The sequence below is a fragment of the Aristolochia californica genome, unplaced genomic scaffold (assembly GCF_029961685.1).
Source record: "Aristolochia californica isolate CCGP_79_NKW_82.1479 unplaced genomic scaffold, dmAriCali1.0.hap1 SCAF_10, whole genome shotgun sequence".
In the NCBI taxonomy this organism is placed as follows: Eukaryota; Viridiplantae; Streptophyta; class Magnoliopsida; order Piperales; family Aristolochiaceae; genus Aristolochia; species Aristolochia californica.
Window position 1 is genome coordinate 5,029,303 of NW_027181771.1, and position 19,222 is coordinate 5,048,524.

The 19,222-nt window shown below is 37.6% G+C and overlaps 1 protein-coding gene across 2 annotated transcripts; it reads left to right on the plus strand.

The window, feature by feature from the left end:
* Positions 1 to 1,412: 1,412 nt before the first annotated feature.
* Positions 1,413 to 17,890, plus strand: LOC137940701 (uncharacterized). Of its 2 annotated transcripts, XM_068785844.1 has the most exons (12): positions 1,413 to 1,636; positions 3,860 to 3,947; positions 4,342 to 4,638; positions 4,826 to 4,984; positions 5,284 to 5,424; positions 5,516 to 5,572; positions 15,504 to 15,642; positions 16,272 to 16,376; positions 16,475 to 16,686; positions 17,373 to 17,414; positions 17,491 to 17,583; positions 17,684 to 17,890. In XM_068785844.1, exons 1-12 carry the CDS (start codon positions 1,536 to 1,538, stop codon positions 17,693 to 17,695), a joined length of 1,446 nt encoding a protein of 481 aa, XP_068641945.1. In that variant the 5' UTR covers positions 1,413 to 1,535; the 3' UTR covers positions 17,696 to 17,890. The 2 variants fall into 2 exon arrangements, with proteins under 2 accessions (XP_068641945.1, XP_068641940.1); XM_068785839.1 differs by having other exon boundaries at positions 17,491 to 17,890.
* Positions 17,891 to 19,222: the final 1,332 nt, after the last annotated feature.

A 19,222-nucleotide genomic window follows, 5' to 3' on the forward strand; every position in this document is an offset into this window, starting at 1 on the left:
GCTCACTTCTCCCTCTTGGCTTCTTCTCCCTTCTCCCTCTCTTGTTTGCTTCTTCTGCTCTCTTCTCCCTCTCGGCCTCCATTGCAAAGTTGCCATCACAGAGCACGAGGAGTCAAGCCTCTGTCGCAAAGCCTCTCGGCCTCCCTTTCTTCTCCCTCTAGACGTACCATTGGAGCGCCGCCTCCGTCATCGTTGCCTGCTGGCCCGCTGTTGTCTCCCGCCATTATTGGCATCGTGAGGAAGATGATGATGGTTTAATTTTTCCTAAGTTAGGAAATATTAAACTAGTGTCATAACTTTATTATATATATATTTTAAAATTATCCATATTTTGTTATTTATAAAATAGTTGTTTTCATTTATTTAGTATATTCATTTTGTAATTATTGTATTAAATTAGTAATTTAATGGTCGTAATTAAAATATTTTTAAAGTAAACATTTGATAAATTGTTTTGGTTTAATTATCCCATTGCTATAATTAATTAAATCAGTGATTTTAAATTTTGTGGTAATATTTTATTAATTAATAATACACAAAAATATATACTATGTTATTGATAAAAGAATTTATTTTTTATATTATTTTTATTACTGAATAAAATTAGTATTTTTAATATTAAAATATATCTTATGTTATTAAAAAAATAATTTATTTATTTATTATATTCAATTCTGTTATTTTTTACTTATTTATTTATTTATTATAATTTATTCTAGTCACACATAATTATTATATTAATTTATAATAAATTGTAATCATTAAGTAATATAATATAGTCTTTCATTAATTAGTTTATTAATATATTTTAATACTACACATTAAATCATTTATAAGTGTAGTAACCATATTTATTTTGACTAATTATCTATTTAAGTATATTATAAAAAATTATTCATTCTCTTGTTTATATCATATTTTTTATTTTAGGCACTAATACTAATCTGTTTTCTAGTGCACTTGAAGTCGTCTACACTAACACCCTAGGATGAGTTAATGTTGAATCAATTTATTTAAGATGAATTAAAATCTTAACTTTATTTCAAATTCATTGTGAACTAACCCCCTATAATATAAATAAGTACTTTACACTACAATTTTTATTGAACAAGTACTTTACACTACAGTTTTTATTGTATACACTAACACAAATAAGTGATTTACTACGGAAAATACTTTTACTGTACTGTCCCTCTCACTTTCACTTTCACTACCTAAAGTACTTTTACAGTCCCTCTCACTTCTCTCACTTCCCCATCACTTACTAAGTGCACTAACCCCTAATCCCAATCTGGAAGTCGATTCTAGATTGGAATAATTCGAACCAAACCGAGCCAATGCCGAGCCAAGCTTGGGCTATTCCCGAACTGGCTCGGTTAGATGCCACCGATTTCTGACACCCTCTAATCGGAAGGAAAAGAAACGGGTTGCTGACGCTGTTGAGATCTTTCTCCTGCTTTCTCTCTTTTTGAGCTCAAGGTGTTCGTATCGGTGATCTCTTGACAAGGATAGACATTCCATTATTTTGCTCCGACATGAAGAAATCTTTGTATTTGGCTTTTCTGTTCGTGTTCTATGTTGTTCTTTTTGCAGCGGAGGCAATCGACGTTCGCAAACATCTCTCGACAGTTACGAGGTCCCTCTCTCGCTTTCTCGTCATTCATTTTTTTTCATTCTCCCATCATCTATAATTTATTTAAAAAATAATTTATTTGTGTCTCATATTGTGTATCCTTCATGCCAATACTTCATGACCTTCGTTTGGAATATCCTGAATCTGCAAACCGGGATGGTAGTTCTTTGTTCTTTCGCACTCAGTTGCTGCTATTCCTTGTTGTATATTGAAATAAGAGTTTCACTTGGGCTGCTTTTGGAAATTTTGGTGATATTGATAATTAGTCGGTATTTGAGAAGCAGGATTGCCATTCAGAATATCACAACGGGACATCGGTTTTCAGTGTTTCTAAACTATTCGGCGTTGCCCTTCAAACAGTATTTTGCGTGATCTCTTTTTGGTTGCCTTTCCAAAATGTTTGTACGCATATAATATGCCTATTCGTTGGAGATAGTTTTTTTAAATGATGAGAACGTTATTGAGATAAGAAGACAATACAACAAGAAATAAATGATGAGAACGTTACTGAGATAATATTATGTGCTATTGAATTTACACTCTGCACCATGGGAACCCAGGAAACCTGGAATGAACAGGATAAAGCACGAGTCTCATAATAATAGTTAAGTAAACACTAAAGAGAAGTTTGCCCAATTTTTTTTTTTCTTTCTAACAGCGAGATAAGAGGACTCCATTAAGAAAGCTCCCTATGGAGAAAGGAGTATAAAAACCTTACAAACAAAAGAAAGCAAAAACAAAAACAAATGCCCAAGTCAAAAGGAAGAGAAGTTCCTACAACAAACTGCTGCCTAGAAACCCCTTCTGTAGCCAAGGTATCAGCAATGCTATTAACACTTTCGGAGATATGCTACCAAGAAACATCTATATGAGCCACAGATTTTTTTTTTGTCTTTTCTCTTGCCCAACTAATGACCATTGCAGAGTCCCTTTTATCAATCAAGAAGGCAGGGAAATGGCCCACATAAAGTCTAATGCCCTCGAGAATGGCCGTCACCTCTGCCAGTAGCATCCCCAAAGCCGAAAGGAGCAGGGTAAACAAGAAGGATAATACCTGAGGAGTCTTTGATCACGCCATCCCCTCAACTGGACCCAGATTACACCTGGAGCTCCCTTCAAAGTTAAGCTTTAGTCTGTTTCCAAGAGGAGGGTTCCAAGTAACAAGTTTTGGATGATACTGTCCAAGGAGTTGATGATATTCCATAATTTAACCAGTTGATCGCCACATAAAATTGTCCTCCTCAATCAAAAGAACACAGAACCAATACAACATGGGTCTATTGATGCACAAACATAGTTACTCCTTCAGAAGACAAACTATGGCTTTTGGTGCTATCTAATCTTATATTGTTCTTCTCAACCTCTTGTAGAGTGTTGCACATAACCTTTATTGGGATCAAACATATTTGTTGGTTTAAGGTTTAGTTTCTCGGTCAATCCTTGTGATTGTGGCTAGCCACTTTCCTGTCTGAGTATATAGCTTTTCAAGGATTTTCTTATTTTGACAGAAAGAATTGTGTGGACAATGTTGGTTCTTTTGGGGTTAAAAGATACATGGATTTTTAGCAGAGCCAATATTTTTGGATTAATACATTTCATTAATGAAGCTCTCCTATAGTCTTCGACTTGCTTCTCTCACTTTTACACTATTAGCAGTTTTTTCAGTTATTTTTTTTATTTTTTTGTTTTTGTGAGGGGATTCAGTGGAAAAGAGAGAAGATAAAAAAGAAATTTGAAAGGAAAAATGTCACTACAGAAGGATGTATGTTCTTAAAGGTACACTCATGCTTATTAATGTGAACAACTGGTTATACTGAAGCAGTGTCCATGCCTTAATCATAGCCAAGACACTAAGCTACAATATTGTTTCTTACACTTGAAGAAATTGCTCTTTAGGTTTTGAGAACAGAATTTTTTTACCGTATTCTTTAATCAATGCAATTTCTATTTGTACACTTGTGTAGTTATTCATATCAAGATGCACATTTTTGCTGCTAATACTGGTTCATCTCAAGATAGAAATTAGTTGTTTAGATTTGTTATTGTTGTAGCTACTACTACTACTACTACTATTGTGAATATTATTTTTCAGGGTTCAATAAATACGTATTGCTAACTCATTTTGTTTGCAGGAATGATGCTGCACAAGGTTTCACCAATGAGGCCTTGTTAGCATTAGTTTTCTGTGTTCAATAAATACATGTTACTAAATCATTTTGTTTGCAGGTATGATGTTGCAAGAGGTTTCGCCAATGAGGCCTTGGGAACATCATCTAATCCAATTGGATGTACTGCTGTGCACTTAAATCTTCTGGTAATTCATATTTTATTATTTCCTAGTTGTAGGATAATTTCCTTTTTAAATGGCCAAAACTATAACCTAATTGTGCCTTTTTGGGAAAAAGAAGACAAGCTAGCTGTGTCATATGGTTCTAGTTATACTTCAAAGATCAAAAGTGTCCATTTCTTGACTTAGCCCTGAGTTTTAGCTCGAGTTGTGTTCAGTTCCTGAGTAACTGAAAAAAAACTCAAACAGGTCAATCAATCTTGTTGTATATGTTGTATCTGTAAAGGTGTAGAGGCTTTAGGACATTGAATCATTGAAAATCTACCTTCTTTGCCATATAGGTCTTTCCTACATGTATGGAGTATATACAAATAGATAGTATCTTATGGAAAGCTCCCAATTTCATTTTTATGTTTTACAGGCTAGGCATGGCACTCGTTCTCCTACCAAAAAGCGCATCAAAGAGTTAGACCGGCTAGCTATTCGTTTGGCAACTCTTCTAAATGATGCAAAAGCAGAACAAAAGGCACTAGAACAGAAAGTTCCTGATTGGTTGAGAGGGTGGACATCTCCTTGGAAAGGAAAACCAAAAGGTGGGGAGTTGATTAGCATAGGAGAGGAAGAGCTGTACCATCTGGGAGTCAGAACAAGGGAACGATTTCCACAGTTATTTAATGAGGAATATCATCCAGAAGTCTTCTCAATCAGGGCTACCCAGGTACTTTTTGTGAATGACTGAGCTCATCCAACCACTCTGGGTGGAATCCACTAAACAGACAACTATTATCTAGGCCAGCTTATTTGTGGAGTCATAATGAGATGAGATCCTTAAATTGCACTGAATTTATGTTTCCTTCATAAATTCATCTTGTAAATCCTGTAAATTCTTCTGTGAAATGATACAGGTTCCAAGGGCATCTGCCAGTGCTGTGGCTTTTGGCATGGGAATGTTCTCAGAGAAAGGAAGTCTAGGGCCTGGAAAGAATCGTGCTTTCTCTGTAATTAGTGAAACTCGGGCTAGTGATATATGGTTAAGATTTTATGACACTTGTAAAACTTATAAGGTATTGGATTTATACTATTCGACTCTTGAAATTCTTCATCTACCTTGAAAACTCTCTTATGTAACTCTAGGTAACCATCTCCTGAGGTTGATGGGAATATCAATCTGTGGTACCTCTTACTTTACTCCCTGTCAATTTTCCAGCAATACATTTTTTCAAAATGAAAAACATATTGTTGGCAAATGGACACAGTTTATGAAGATTATTAGAAAATTCTCTTCATAAGCTTCAACCTCTGACAAACTTCAACTAGGAACAGAATTTGTCTTTTTCATATGGTTTGTCTTTTTGTGTTGCAGGAATTTAGAGAGAGTAGGGAGCCTGATGTTAACAAGTTTAAAGAACCAATTTTTTATGAAATTTCCTCAGCATTATTCACACGTTACCACTTGAATTTCACATGCCAAGATGTTTCTTCCCTTTGGTTTCTTTGTAAGCAGGTTTGTGATCCTTATTTTTTTTTTACTTTTGTGTATTGATCTTCTTCCTCAGTCCAACTTCATATGTATTATTTGCTTGTTAATTCTGCAGGAAGCCTCTTTACTTGACATAACCGATCAAGCTTGCAGTCTTTTCAACCCTTCAGAGGTTTGTGGGTTTTACTTTGTCTGAAGTATCAATTACGATATCTACTGATGTAGTTTTTTGCTAACATATTTGGTTTCATGGACTTGGTTTCTGAGATGGATCTGTTAAATTGCTATTGTACATGACACATGTTAAGAATTAGACGTCCTAATTCCAAACTAACGAGAGTAATAATAATAAATTCGGAAGAAGGGAAAAACAAGCACGAAAAAACACTATAACATTTATACAGGTTCGCCTCAAGATGAGACTATGTCTTGTCTTCCGCTGCTGTAGTAATCCACTATGAAGATGAAATACTTTACTGGAGAAATAACACACTTACAGGTGTTTCTCTCTAACCTCTCGGGCTGCAACTCAAGATGCTCCTCGGATTAAGATAATAAAACCCTAATAGCGGCGCCTCTCAATTATAAAGAGAAAATTAGGGCAACAACGATACAAGAGTAAAATTCCCAACTCAGCATAGGGCTTTAATTAGGCTTCACATCTTGACAATCTCCCACTCGACGACTAATCCATCATCAATATCTCCTCTGAACAACTTCTCAATCCTCAGAGAGAAGTCCAACTAAAGTTGAACACAACTTCAGTTTCTCGATCCTAACAGTCTTTGTCAACATATCAGCCGGATTTTAACTCTCTTGAATCTTCTCAAGTGCTAAGACTCCATCCTCTAGAGCCGATCTGATGAAGTGATTATGCATTTGTATGTGCTTTGTTCTGACATGATAAACAGGATTGATTGTCACAATACAACACATTCTTCCCATGTTTGAGACCTAGTTCTTCCCAGAAAGACTGCAGTCATACCATCTCTTTGTTGGCTTCAGTCACAGCGACAAATTTTGCCTTAGTGGTGGAAAGAGCAATTATCTTCTGCAACTTAGAGACCCAATTAACTGTTGTACCACCCAATGTGTATACATATCCAATGGTACTCTTCCTGCCATCAATGTCTTCAGCCATGTCAGCATCTATATAAACCTGTAATCCCAAGTCTGAGTTTCTGAAACATAAGACTGAGTCTGCAGTGCCTCTCAAATACCTGAGAATCCACTTCACTGCTTCCCAATGATTTTTACCTGGATTACTCATATATGTGCTCACAACTTCCACTGCATGAGCTATGTCTGGTCTAGTGCACACCATGGCATACATGAAACTGCCAATAGCATAAGCATAAGGCACATTGGCCATGTTGGTTCGCTTCTGCTTTGTAGAAGGTGACTGCTCCTTAGATAGCCTAGAGTGACTAGTCAAAGAAGTACTCACTGGTTTTGCATCATTCATGTTGAATCTGCGTAGCACCTTCTTCACATATTCTTCTTGTGACAGTTTCAAGACATCAATATCTCTAGTAATCATGTCTTGAAACTGTCAGAAGAAGAATATGTGAAGAAGGTGCTAAGCAGATTCAACATGAATGATGCAAAACTAGTGAATACTTCTTTGGCTAATCACTTTAGGCTATCTAAGGAGCAGTCACCTTCTTTTTTTTAATTTTTTATGAAGATGTATTTTTATTAACAAGATAAAATTACAAAGGTGGAGGGAGCAAATCCAAAGTCACCCTCTACAGAGAAAGGATTTGTTTTGCAACACCCAAATCCTTCATTGCAAACTTCTTCGACAACTCCCTTTTCAAATTATCTATATCCTATTTGCAAGCACCTGTTATCAACATGTCATCAACATATAACAGTAGAATGATGTAGGAGTCATCAAGTTTTTTCACATAACAGTAATGATTTGCCTGACACCTAAAGGTGTCAAACTTCTTATACCATTGTCTTGGAGCTTGTTTAAGACCGTACAAGCTCTTTTGAAGTTTGCACACCATTTTCTCCTTTCCTTGTGCTTTGAAACCCTGTGGTTGCATCATGTAAATTTCTTCCTCCAAATCACCATGAAGAACGGTTGTCCTTATGTCCAACTGCTCTTAGTGCAAGTCTTCATTTGCCACTAGTCTAAGTACTGTTCTAATAGTAGTCAATTCTTTTTGTTGAAAGCCCTTTACCACTAGTCTTGCCTTGTACCGCTTGCTGCCATCATGTTCGTCTTTTATTTGGTACACCCATTTGTTCTGCAAGGCCTTCTTTCCTTTTGGTAGCTCGGTCAACTGCCATTTCTGATTCGATAACAATGAATCCATCTCATCCCGCATGGCCAACTCCCACTTGGTTGATTCATCAACTTGCACAACGTCTTCATAACTCTCTGATTCACCTTTATCAGTCAACAAAATATAATTAAGTGCAGGGGAGTACCTCTGTGGTGGTCTGCTAGTTCTGACAGATCTCCTAAGTTCAGTCACAAATGTTTTGATTTACTTCTAGGGGTATGTTCTCCTAGTCTTTTTGAGCAATATTCTCCATCTCAATAGCTGGAATATCTTTCAACTGAACCACTTTAGACTTCTTGGCTTCATCACTTGTTCTCTTAGACTCTGTTTTCAACCTGTCTTTATACAAGACACCTTCATTGAAGATCACGTCCTTGATCCTGATAACCTTACGATTTTGGTCATTCCAGAAGCGATAACCAAACTCGATACCACCATAGCCAATAAAGAAACATAATTTAGATTTGGCATCAAGTTTACTTCTAGCAGCAGAATCAATGTAAATATAAGAAACACAACCAAACACTTTTAAGAAAGAAAGGTTTACCTCTTTGCCGCTTGAGACCTCTTCTGGTATTTTGCAATCCAATGGTGTTGAGGGACATTTATTGTTCAAATAGGCAACAGTGCTAATAGCCTCAGACCAGAACATCTTTGGCAATCCCGCATGTAATCTTATGCTCCTAGCACGCTTGTTCAAAGTTTTGTTCATCCTCTCAGCCACACCATTCTGTTGAGGTTTTCCAGGAATGGTCTTCTTCATCTTGATTCCATTATCAGCACAGTACTGCTTGAAATCATCATCTACGTATTCTCTCCCATTATCTGATTGTAAGCACTTCACTTTCAAATTTGTCTCATTCTCAACCATTGTTCTCTATCTCTTGAAGGTATCAAAGACATTAGATTTTTTTTTTTCAGGAAATAAACTCATACCTTTCTACTTGCATCATCAATAAATGTCCCATAGTAGTTAGAACCACCAAGGGAAGTAACAGTTGAAGGCCCCCACACATCAGTGTGAACCAAGTCCAATTTTGTTGTCATTTGTTCCTTTCTGGCCTTAGAAAAGCTAACCCTTTTCTGCTTGCCAAAAATACAGCCTTCACACAAATTGTTGTTTACAGTTTTCAACCTTGGTAGCTTCCCTTTGGATTGAAGCACTTTCATTCCCTTCTCACTCATGTAACCGAGCCTATAAAGCCACAAGTTAGGATCAATAACAGCATCAGCAACTGCAACCGTGTCTCTGCAACTGGAAGTGATGTAAAGAGTTCCAGTTTTAATTCCTCATGCAACAACCATGGATCCCTTTGTGACTTTCTAGATAGCACCATTAAAAGTCACATTTATGCCCGACCGAGATCAGATTACGCATCAGTTTGTTAGAAATTAGACACCCTAATTCCAAACTAATGAGAGCAATAATAATAATCGCGGAAGAAGGGAAAAAACAAGCACGAAAAAGCACAACAAGATTTATATAGGTTCGCCTCAAGGTGAGACTATGTCCTGACTTCCGTCGTTGCACTATGAAGATGAAATACTTTACAAGAGGTGTTTCTCTCTAACCTCTCAGGCTGCAACTCAAGATGCTCCTCGGATTAAGACGATTAAACCCTAATAGCGGCACCCCTCAATTATAAAGAGAAAATTAGGGCAACCATGATACACGACCAACTCAGCGTAAGGTGTTAATTAGGCTCCACAACTTAACAATCTCCCACTTGGAGACTAATCCATCATCAATATCTCCTCTGCAGCGGCAACAACTTCTCAATCCTCAGAGAGAAGTCCAACTGAAGTTGCACACAACTTCAGTTTCTCGATCGTAACAATCTTTGTCAACATATATGTCGGATTTTGACTTCCTTGAATCTTCTCAAGCGCTAAGACTCCATCCTCTAGAGCCGATCTGATGAAGTGATAACGCACCTGTATGTGCTTTGTTCTAACATGATAAACAAGTTTCTTTGCTAAATGAATAACACTCTGACTGTTACAATACAACACATTTTTCCCATGTTTGAGACCTAATTCTTCGCAGAAAACTACAACCATACCATCTCTTTGCTAGCTTCGGTCTTGGCAACATATTCTACCTCAGTAGTGGAAAGAACAACTATCTTTTGCAACTTAGAGACCCAACTAACTGCTATACCACCCGATGTGTATACATATCCAGTGGTACTCTTCTTGCCATCAATGTCTTTAGCCATGTTTAGCATCTACATAACCCTGTAATCCCAAGTTTGACTTCCTGAAACATAAGGCTGAGTCTGCAGTGCCTCTCAATACCTGAGAATCCACTTCACTGCATGAGCTATGTCTGGTCTAGTACACACCATGACATACATGAGACTACCAATAGCAGAAGCATAAGGCACATTGGCCATGTTGGCTTGCTCCTGCCTTGTAGAAGGTGACCGCTCCTTAGATAACCTAAAGTGACTAGCCAAAGGAGTACTCACTAGTTTTGCATCATTCATGTTGAATCTGCTCAACACCTTCTTCACATATTCTTCTTGTGATAGTTTCAAGACATCAGTATTTCTAGTAATCCTCATCCCAAGGATTTGTTTTGCAGCACCCAAATCCTTCATTGCAAACTTCTTCGACAACTCCCTTTTCAACTTATCTATTTCCTATTTACTAATATCTGCTATCAGCATGTCATCAATATATAGTAGTAGAATAATGTAGGAGTCATTAAGCTTCTTCACATAACATCATGATCTGCCTGGCACCTCATTAAACCATTACTACTCATAAAAGTGTCAAACTTCTTATACCATTGTCTTAGAGCTTGTTTAAGACTATACAGGCTTTTGTGAAGTTTGCACACCATTTTCTCCTTTCCTTGTACTTTGAAACCCTGTGGCTGCATCATGTAAATTTCTTCCTCCAAATCACCATGAAGAAAAACTGTCTTTACATCTAACTGCTCTAAGTGCAAGTCTTCATTTGCCACTAGTTCAAACACTGTTCTAATAGTAGTCAATTTCACTATTGGAGAGAAAATCTCAGTGTAATCAATGTCTTCTTTTTGTTTAAAGCCTTTTACCACTAATCTTGCCTTGTACCACTTGCTACCATCATGTTCGTCTTTTATTCGGTACACCTATTTATTCTGCAGGGCCTTCTTCCCGTTTGGTAACTCAGTCAACTGCCATGTTTGATTGGATATCAATGAACCCATCTCGTCCTTCATGGCCAACTCCCACTTGGTTGATTCATCAACTTGCACAACTTCCTCGTAACTTTCTGGTTCACCTTTATCAGTCAATAAAATATAACTCAGTGCAGGGGAGTACCTCTGTGGTGGTCTGCTAATTCTAGCAGATCTCCTGAGTTTAGTCACAGGAATGTTCTGATTTACTTCTGGGTATGTTCTCCTGGTCTTTCTGAGCAATATTCTCCATCTCAATAGCTGGAAGATCTTTCAACTGAATCACTTCAGACTCCTTGGCTTCATCACTTGTACTCTCAGACTCTGTTCTCAACTTGTCTTTATACAAGGCACCTTCATTGAAGATCACGTCTTTGCTCCTGACGACCTTATGACTTTAGTTATCCCGGAAGCAATAACCAAACTCAGTACCACCATAGCCAATAAAGAAACATAATTTAGATTTGACATTAAATTTACTTTTTTTTTTTTTTTTGATAAAGATGTATTTACATTAACAAGAGGAAATTTACAAAGGAAGAGGGAACATATCCTTAACAACAAGAGATTGTAGGGATGCTCTCTGCTTGGCAAGCACATTTGCTGCCAAATTTGCAGATCTCGGAATGTGAGACCAAATACAAGAGAGAAGTGAGGTAATATCTAAAATCTCCCGAAAGATGTCCCACTGCCGCCACGGCGGAGGGGAAACATCAAATTTACTTCTAGCAGTAGAATCAACATGAATATAAGAAACACAACAAAAAACTTTCAAGAAAGAAAGGTTTACCTCTTTGTCGCTCCAGACCTCCTCTAGTATTTTGTAATCTAATGGTGTTGAGGGACCTCTGTTGATCAAATAGGCAGCAATGCTTATAGCCTCGGGCCAGAACATCTTCGACAATCTAGCATGCAACCTCATAGTCCTAGCAAGCTCGTTCAAGGTCCTGTTCATCCTCTTAGCTACACCATTTTGTTGAGGTTTTCCAGGAATGGTCTTCTTCATCTTCATTCCATTATCAGCATAATACCGCTTGAAATCATCATCTATGTATTCTCCCCCATTATTTGACTACGAACACTTCACCTTCAAATATGTCTCATTCTCAACCATTACTCTCTATCTCTTGAAGGTATCAAAGACATCAGATTTCTTTTTCAGGAAATAAACCCATACCTTTTTGCTTGCATCATCAATAAATGTCACATAGTAGTTAGAACCACCAAGGGAAGTAACAGTTGAAGGCCCCCACACATCAGTGTGAACCAACTCCAATTTTGTTGTCTTTTGTTCTTTTTCGGCCTTAGAGAGCTAACCCTTTTCTGCTTGCCAAAAATATAGCCTTCACACAAACTGTTATTTACAGTTTTCAATCCCGGTAACTTTCGTTTGGATTGAAACACTTTCATTCCCTTTTTACTCATGTGACCGAGCCTATAATGCCACAAGTCAGAATCAGTAACAGCATTAACAACTGCAACTATGTCTCTGCAACTAGAAGTGATGTAAAGAGTTCCAGTTTTAACTCCTTGTGCAAATACTACGGATCCCTTTGTGACTTTCCAAGCAGCACAATTAAAACTCACATTATGACCTTTATCATCAAGTTGTCTTATTGAGATCAGATTACGCATCAGTCTTGGTACATGTTTCACCTTGTGAATTTTCCACACTATCCCGTTTGACATCCTCAAACTGACATTACCAATACCGACAATATCCAAAGGTTCTCCATCAACAAGATACACCTTCCCATGATCTCCAACAACATAATTCTTCATGATCTCATGATGTGCGGTGGTGTGAAAAGAAGCTCCTGAATCTAACACCCAAGAGTCAATAGGGCTATCATCCGACAAGAGTAAAGCATCTTATGCCTCTTCAGTCACCGCATTTGCAACATCATTTTTCTTTTCATCCTTCGTTGGTACTCTGCAGTTCTTCTTTATGTGACTAGACTTGCCACAATTCCAACATTCCACATTTCTTCCGAATTTGGACTTGCTTCTACCATTCCTTGACTTCCCTCTACCATTGTCTTGTTGGAATTCCTCTTGAAGTTCCTGCCCCTAGTATCAACACTTAGGGCAGAATTAGATGTCGACGATTCTCCAGAGTCTTTTTTATGAACTTCTTCCGCGAGAATGGTGTCCCGAACATCATTAAAGATCAACTTCCCATTGCCTACAGAGTTGCTGACCGCAGCCCTCAAAGGTTCCTGACAATTTGGCAAAGACGCCAAAAGAATTACAGCACAAACCTCATCATCAAATTTCATTTGAACGGATGTCAATTGATTGACAATCGTGCTAAACTCATTCAAATGATATGCAACCGTTGTATTTTCTATCATCTTTAAATTGAAGAGTTTTGCCATGAGTTGTACCTTATTATTTGTGGAAGGCTTCTCATTTATGTCAGATAGAATCTTCATCATCCCCGCTCTGGGTTTCTCCGACGTCACGTTGTGAGCAATGTTCTTTGATAGTGTTAACTGGACTACTCCCAACACTTGTCTATCGATGAGATTGCATTCGTCATCTTTCGTACCTTCTGGTTTCATATCCAGAAGTGGTGCATGCAGCTTTTTACTTTACTAGATCATCTTCGATTTGCATCTTCCCAAACGCAAAATCCATACCATCAAACTTGTTGATTCCAAGTGTCGATACTTCTCCGCCAGCCATTGCTCTCAATCACGAACCAAAGCTTTGATACCACTTGCTAGGAATTAGACGCCCTAATTCCAAACTAACGAGAGTAATAATAATAAACACGGAAGAAGGGAGAAACAAACACGAAAAAGCACAACAAGATTTATATAGGTTCACCTCAAGGTGAGACCACATCCTGTCTTCTGCCGTTGTAGTAATCCACTATGAAGATGAAATACTTTACAAAAGAAATTGCACTCTTACAGGTGTTTCTCTCTAACCTCTCGGGTTGTAACTTGAGATGCTCCTTAGATTAAGATGATTAAACCCTAATAGCGACGTCCCTCAATTATAAGAAAAATTTAGGGCAACCATGATACACAATCAACTCAGCGTAAGGAGTTAATTAGGCTCCACAACTTAAACATAGTTTTGGTACATGTCTCACCTTGTGAATTTTCTACACTGTCCTGTTTGACATCCTCAAACTGACATTACCAATACCGACAATATCCAAAGGTTCTCCATCAGTAAGGTACACCTTCTCATGATCTCTAGCAACATAATTCTCCATAATCTCATGATGTGCGGTGTGTGAAAAGAAGCTCCTGAATCTAACACCCAATAATCAATAGGGCTATCAACCGACAAGAGTAAAGTATCTTGTACCTCTTCAGTCACCGCATTTGCAACATCGTTTTTCTTTTCATCCTTCTTCGGTGCTCTGCAGTTCTTCTTTATGTGACCAGACTTGATACAATTCCTGTATTCCGCATTCCTTTTGAATTTAGACTTGTTTCTACCATTCTTTGACTTCCCTCTACCATTGCCCTTGTTGGAATTCCTCTCGAAGTTTCTGCCCCTAGTATCGACACTTAGGGCAAAATTAGATGTCAACGATATTCCAGAGTCCTTTCTACGAACTTCCTCTGCGAGAATGGTATCCCAAACATCATTAAAGATCAACTTCCCGTTGCCTAGAGAGTTGCTAACTGCTGCCCTCGTAGGCTCCCACCAATTTGGTAGAGACGCCAAAAGAATTAAAGCATGAACCTCATCATCAAATTTAATTTGAACGGATGTCAATTGATTGACAATCGTGCTAAACTCATTCAAATGCGATGCAACTGATGTATTTTCTGTCATCTTTAAATTGTTGAGTTTTTTCATGAGATGCACCTTATTATTTGCGGAAGGCTTTTCATTCATGTCGAATAGAATCTTCATCATCCTTGCTATAGTTTTCTCCGACACCACGTTGTGAGCAATGTTCTTCGATAGTGCTAACCGGACTACTCCCAACACTTTTCCATTAAAGAGATTCCATTCATCATCTTTCATACATTCTGGTTTCATATCCAGAAGTGGTACGTGAAAAAAATTATCTTTGATTTGCATCCTCCAAAATGCAAAATCCATACCATCAAACTTGTTGATTCCAAGTGCCGATCCTTCTCCGCCAGCCATTGTTCTCAATCACGAACCAAAGCTCTGATACCACTTGTTAGGAGTTAGCGGCCCTAATTTCAAACTAACTAGAGCAATAATAATAAACGCGGAAGAAAGGAAAAACAAGCACGAAAAATCACAACAAGATTTATACAGGTTCACCTCAAGGTGAGACTACGTCCTATCTTCCGCCGCTGCAATAATCCACAATGAAGATGAAATAGTTTACAAGAGAAATTGCACACTTACAGGTGTTTCTCTCTAACCTCATGGGCTGCAACTCGAGATGCTCCTCGGATTAAGATGATAAAACCCTAATAGCGGGGCCCCTCAATTATAAAGAGAAAATTAGGGCTACCGAGATACAAGAGTAAAATTCCCAAACTGCCCTTAATGAAATAACAGTTAATGAAATAAAATTCCTCAGCGTAGGGTGTTAATTAGGCTCCACATCTTAGACACAGTGATCTTCTTCTGATAAATTTTTTGTAATTGCTGTTTTAATAGTATAATTTGTGGTTTCACATGATTAGGTTGCTCTGCTTGAGTGGACGGATGATCTGGAGGTGTTTCTGCTAAAAGGTTATGGCAACTCACTAAATTACCATATGGGAGCTCCTTTGCTCCAAGATGTTATTCTATCCATGGAACAGGCCATTGTGGCTAAGGAAGGTAAGAATCAAATTGGACGTTTGGCTCTTCCACAGATTGTGAGATATTTCTAAAGTGTGTTTTCCTTGGGGTACTTGAAATCAACAACTTTCGGTTAGGACTGGAGCTTGGAACCACAAACTGTATCTTAGATGTGCCAGTTTCAGAACAGGGTCCCAGCTATTTAATCAATAACTGCATGGGGAATTTTTTGAGAATTAATTACTGCCCTCTTAATGATATTTTTACAATACCACTCAGCATTACAACTGATCTGTCAGTCTGCCACCTCTAGTATACAGATGCCATACATGACATACTAGTTTTCTAATAATTGTTGAGGACCTTACATGGAGCTCGCATGATTTGGAATTTTCATAAGAGTTACCTTTCTTACACAGTTTTTTTGTAAGGATGATTTGAAGCCAACGTAGTCCGGAAAATGATCTTGAACAACTGTAATTTGTCAAACTTGATGATAAGAACTGTTATGCACTCCTCTCTGATTGATATATAAAAGCTCCTTTTCGATTTCTTTTTCTTGATTCAAGGAAAAGGCATGAGTAAAGCGTTTGTAACATTATGACTATAACATCTTTGCCATGGTAGCAAAAGGTTGTGCTGATATTATTTCCTTTCATTTTTCCTAGAAAACCATGCCCCAGGAACTTTTGAAAAAGCAAGACTTCGATTTGCTCATGCTGAGACTATTGTGCCTTTCACTTGTCTCCTGGGACTTTTTATTGAAGGATCTGGTGAGATTTCGTTTAATGGTGGAAATTGACGGATCTGTTTGAGTTTGTTGATTTATATTTTCATTTAATTCTACTATATCTCTCCTTGAATCTTTCAGAACTAGATAAAATCCAAAGAGACGAGCCCTTGGATTTCCCTGTGAAGCCTCCCAAGGAAAGAAACTGGAGGGGAAGTGCCATAGCACCATTTGCAGGGAATAACATGCTGGTTTTGTACCAGTGTCCGGCCAATATTTCTAAAAGCAATAAGGGTAACAGAAGCAAATATTTTGTGCAAGTTTTGCACAATGAAGCTCCTGTAACATTGCCGGTAAAGTTTAATTAATTAGCATTATTTAAGCTTATTATCACTTTATATTGTATGTCATATCCCATTCATACCTTTCTGTTCTTTTACTTCACCTCTTCATTTTGTTAGTAAAACCAAACATGGTACTTGCATAATTCTTATCAAGCTATATTTCTGAGACAAATACCACAGACAGGGCATTGAAATATGTTTAGAAGAAAAATGGTAATGGTTTGAGAAGCTGTGCCCTTGTAACTTGCCTGTTTTTGGGCACGATGTGGGCTTATCATCCAGTAAACTGTAGTCTGGCCTCGTGTAGTTTGAAGTTCAAATTTATCTTTCTTTCCTTGCGACTTTAATATAATAACCTCTATCTCAGCATTTTGAGTATTTCTCCTTTACTTGTTAATGGAATTGAATGTTCTTCTTCACTTGTTTGTAATTCAAGGTTGCTCTTATGTTCTAATAGGAACTGTTATTTAGAGATATTTGGGAATTTTTTTTATCTAAAACCAGTTCCTAGTATGTTTGTCTTTATCTAATTGAAAATGAGACATATTTAAAGATGCTAGTTTTATGTCATTTTTATTGTTTCATTTTCAGCCTACAAAGTGAGAATTTTTAAAGTGACCAATTTCATAATTTTCTGCATTGCATTTCCTTCTACCGATGGGGAATTTTAATCTATGTAACTGTATGTATGGCAGAGTTGTGGAAATGCTGATTTATGCCCATTTGACGTTTTCAAGGTACTTTCTCCATCACGATCTAAGAACTTCCTAATCGGGATTTCTCTCTTAACTCATGAATGTATGTCCTTGACAGGAAAGAGCTATTGGTCCCCATTTGAAACACAGCTATGAGATGCTCTGCAATCCAAAGACTGGAACATCAGAGCCCTCTTCCATCCATAGTAAGGTATGGAAATTGTTGCACTGGCTCTTCTCCCGGGAAAACAAACAAAAAACACACAAACTCAAAGCAGAATTGTAAACCAGATTATTGTTATGCGGCACAGGAAAGATCCTAGCTGAGAGAGGTATTTGGAGGCTATTTTGTGGAGGTTTTGATTGGGTAGCTCATCCTTCCAACTCATTCGACTGATTTCTCTTCCTTACATTTCTCACCTCACTAAGCTCTGTGTTTTTTTTTATATCTCATTCTGGTAGAAGAATCATTCTGTAAGGCGATTCTAGATAATTCCTTCCCTTTTTCTTTTGGCAAATCAACTGACTTCATTACTGCATCAACTTCACTGTTTATGCCTATGTACTAACCTTAAAACAAGTAGTTATGTATATTTGGTTAAATCCACCAAAACGTCATCTTGTGAATGTTACCTGGGATTCAAGCCTGGCAAAGTACAGGGATACACGGTTCTGAAATACAGAGAAGATGAGAATACATACCTAGATAAATCCAACAAAATGTTATTTTCTGAGGGTTCGTTCAAGGAATGGATAAGTGGATTGGTCCTCGACAGAAGACTCTTATTACTTTGCAAGCTGCAGCATCATCAAGACTAGTTGACTATGATCTTACATTAGTGTAAATGGATAAGAAAGGTCAAAGCAATCGAAGATGATGGTTTCGATGCTTCATTTCTTCAAAGCCACAATGTTTGAAGTTCTTCTTCCTTAGCATGTGAACATTAGCCATGCTTGAGATTTATGAGATATCTTGAAGTCATCATATTCTATGCAAGAACAAAGACTAGGTCATACAGATGGAAAAAACACAACAAACACTCGAGTGTACAAGAATTTAACAATGTCTACACCATTAGCAACCGAGCCATTTTACCAACCTTTAAGAGCATTCTACCCCAATCACTCTTGAGTGGGACAACAAATTTAACATCGATCACGGAACCACATTGATACTAGTGTTCTAGCTTCGAATTATCACGGCTCCAACAATAGAGATTGAGATAACAAAGGGAACAACAATAACAAGAGTTGTATAAGGTTTAAACTAGACAAGGTTTTCAAAGGAGGAAATTATCATTAAAGCGTTGTTGACGGATGTTCGAACCGGTTGTGTCATAATCTTGCCTCTATCTATGAAGTGAAAACTACAATCATTGGAGACAAGTCTAAGTAATAAAGGCCCTTTGTTCATAACATCCACCAACCAGCCGTTTCGTTTTTAGATCCCATAAAACACCAGAAAAAGGTGAGAAGATGATGGAGTAATTAAACCGTTTTGTTAACTGAATAACAGATAACAAATTAAGGGAAAGTGAGGAACAAATAAGATATCAATAAGCGAAAATGAGGGTGTAACAGAGAAGGATCCTTTCCCAAGAACTTTGGTTTGGGAGCCGCCGGCAATGGTATGTTAACTTGTCTAGTAAATATGATGACAAGGAATGTAACAGACTCACATTACTTGTGAGATGCTTGGAAGCCTCTCAATCAATGATCCAAGATGAAGAGGAGGAAGTGGTGACACAAGCAGTAGTAGAAAATGCATGAGAAGATACCATCAAAGTCTTCCTTCTTTACAATAATACATAATCACCATCGATTACAGTCTTCTTGCCTTTTTGTAACTT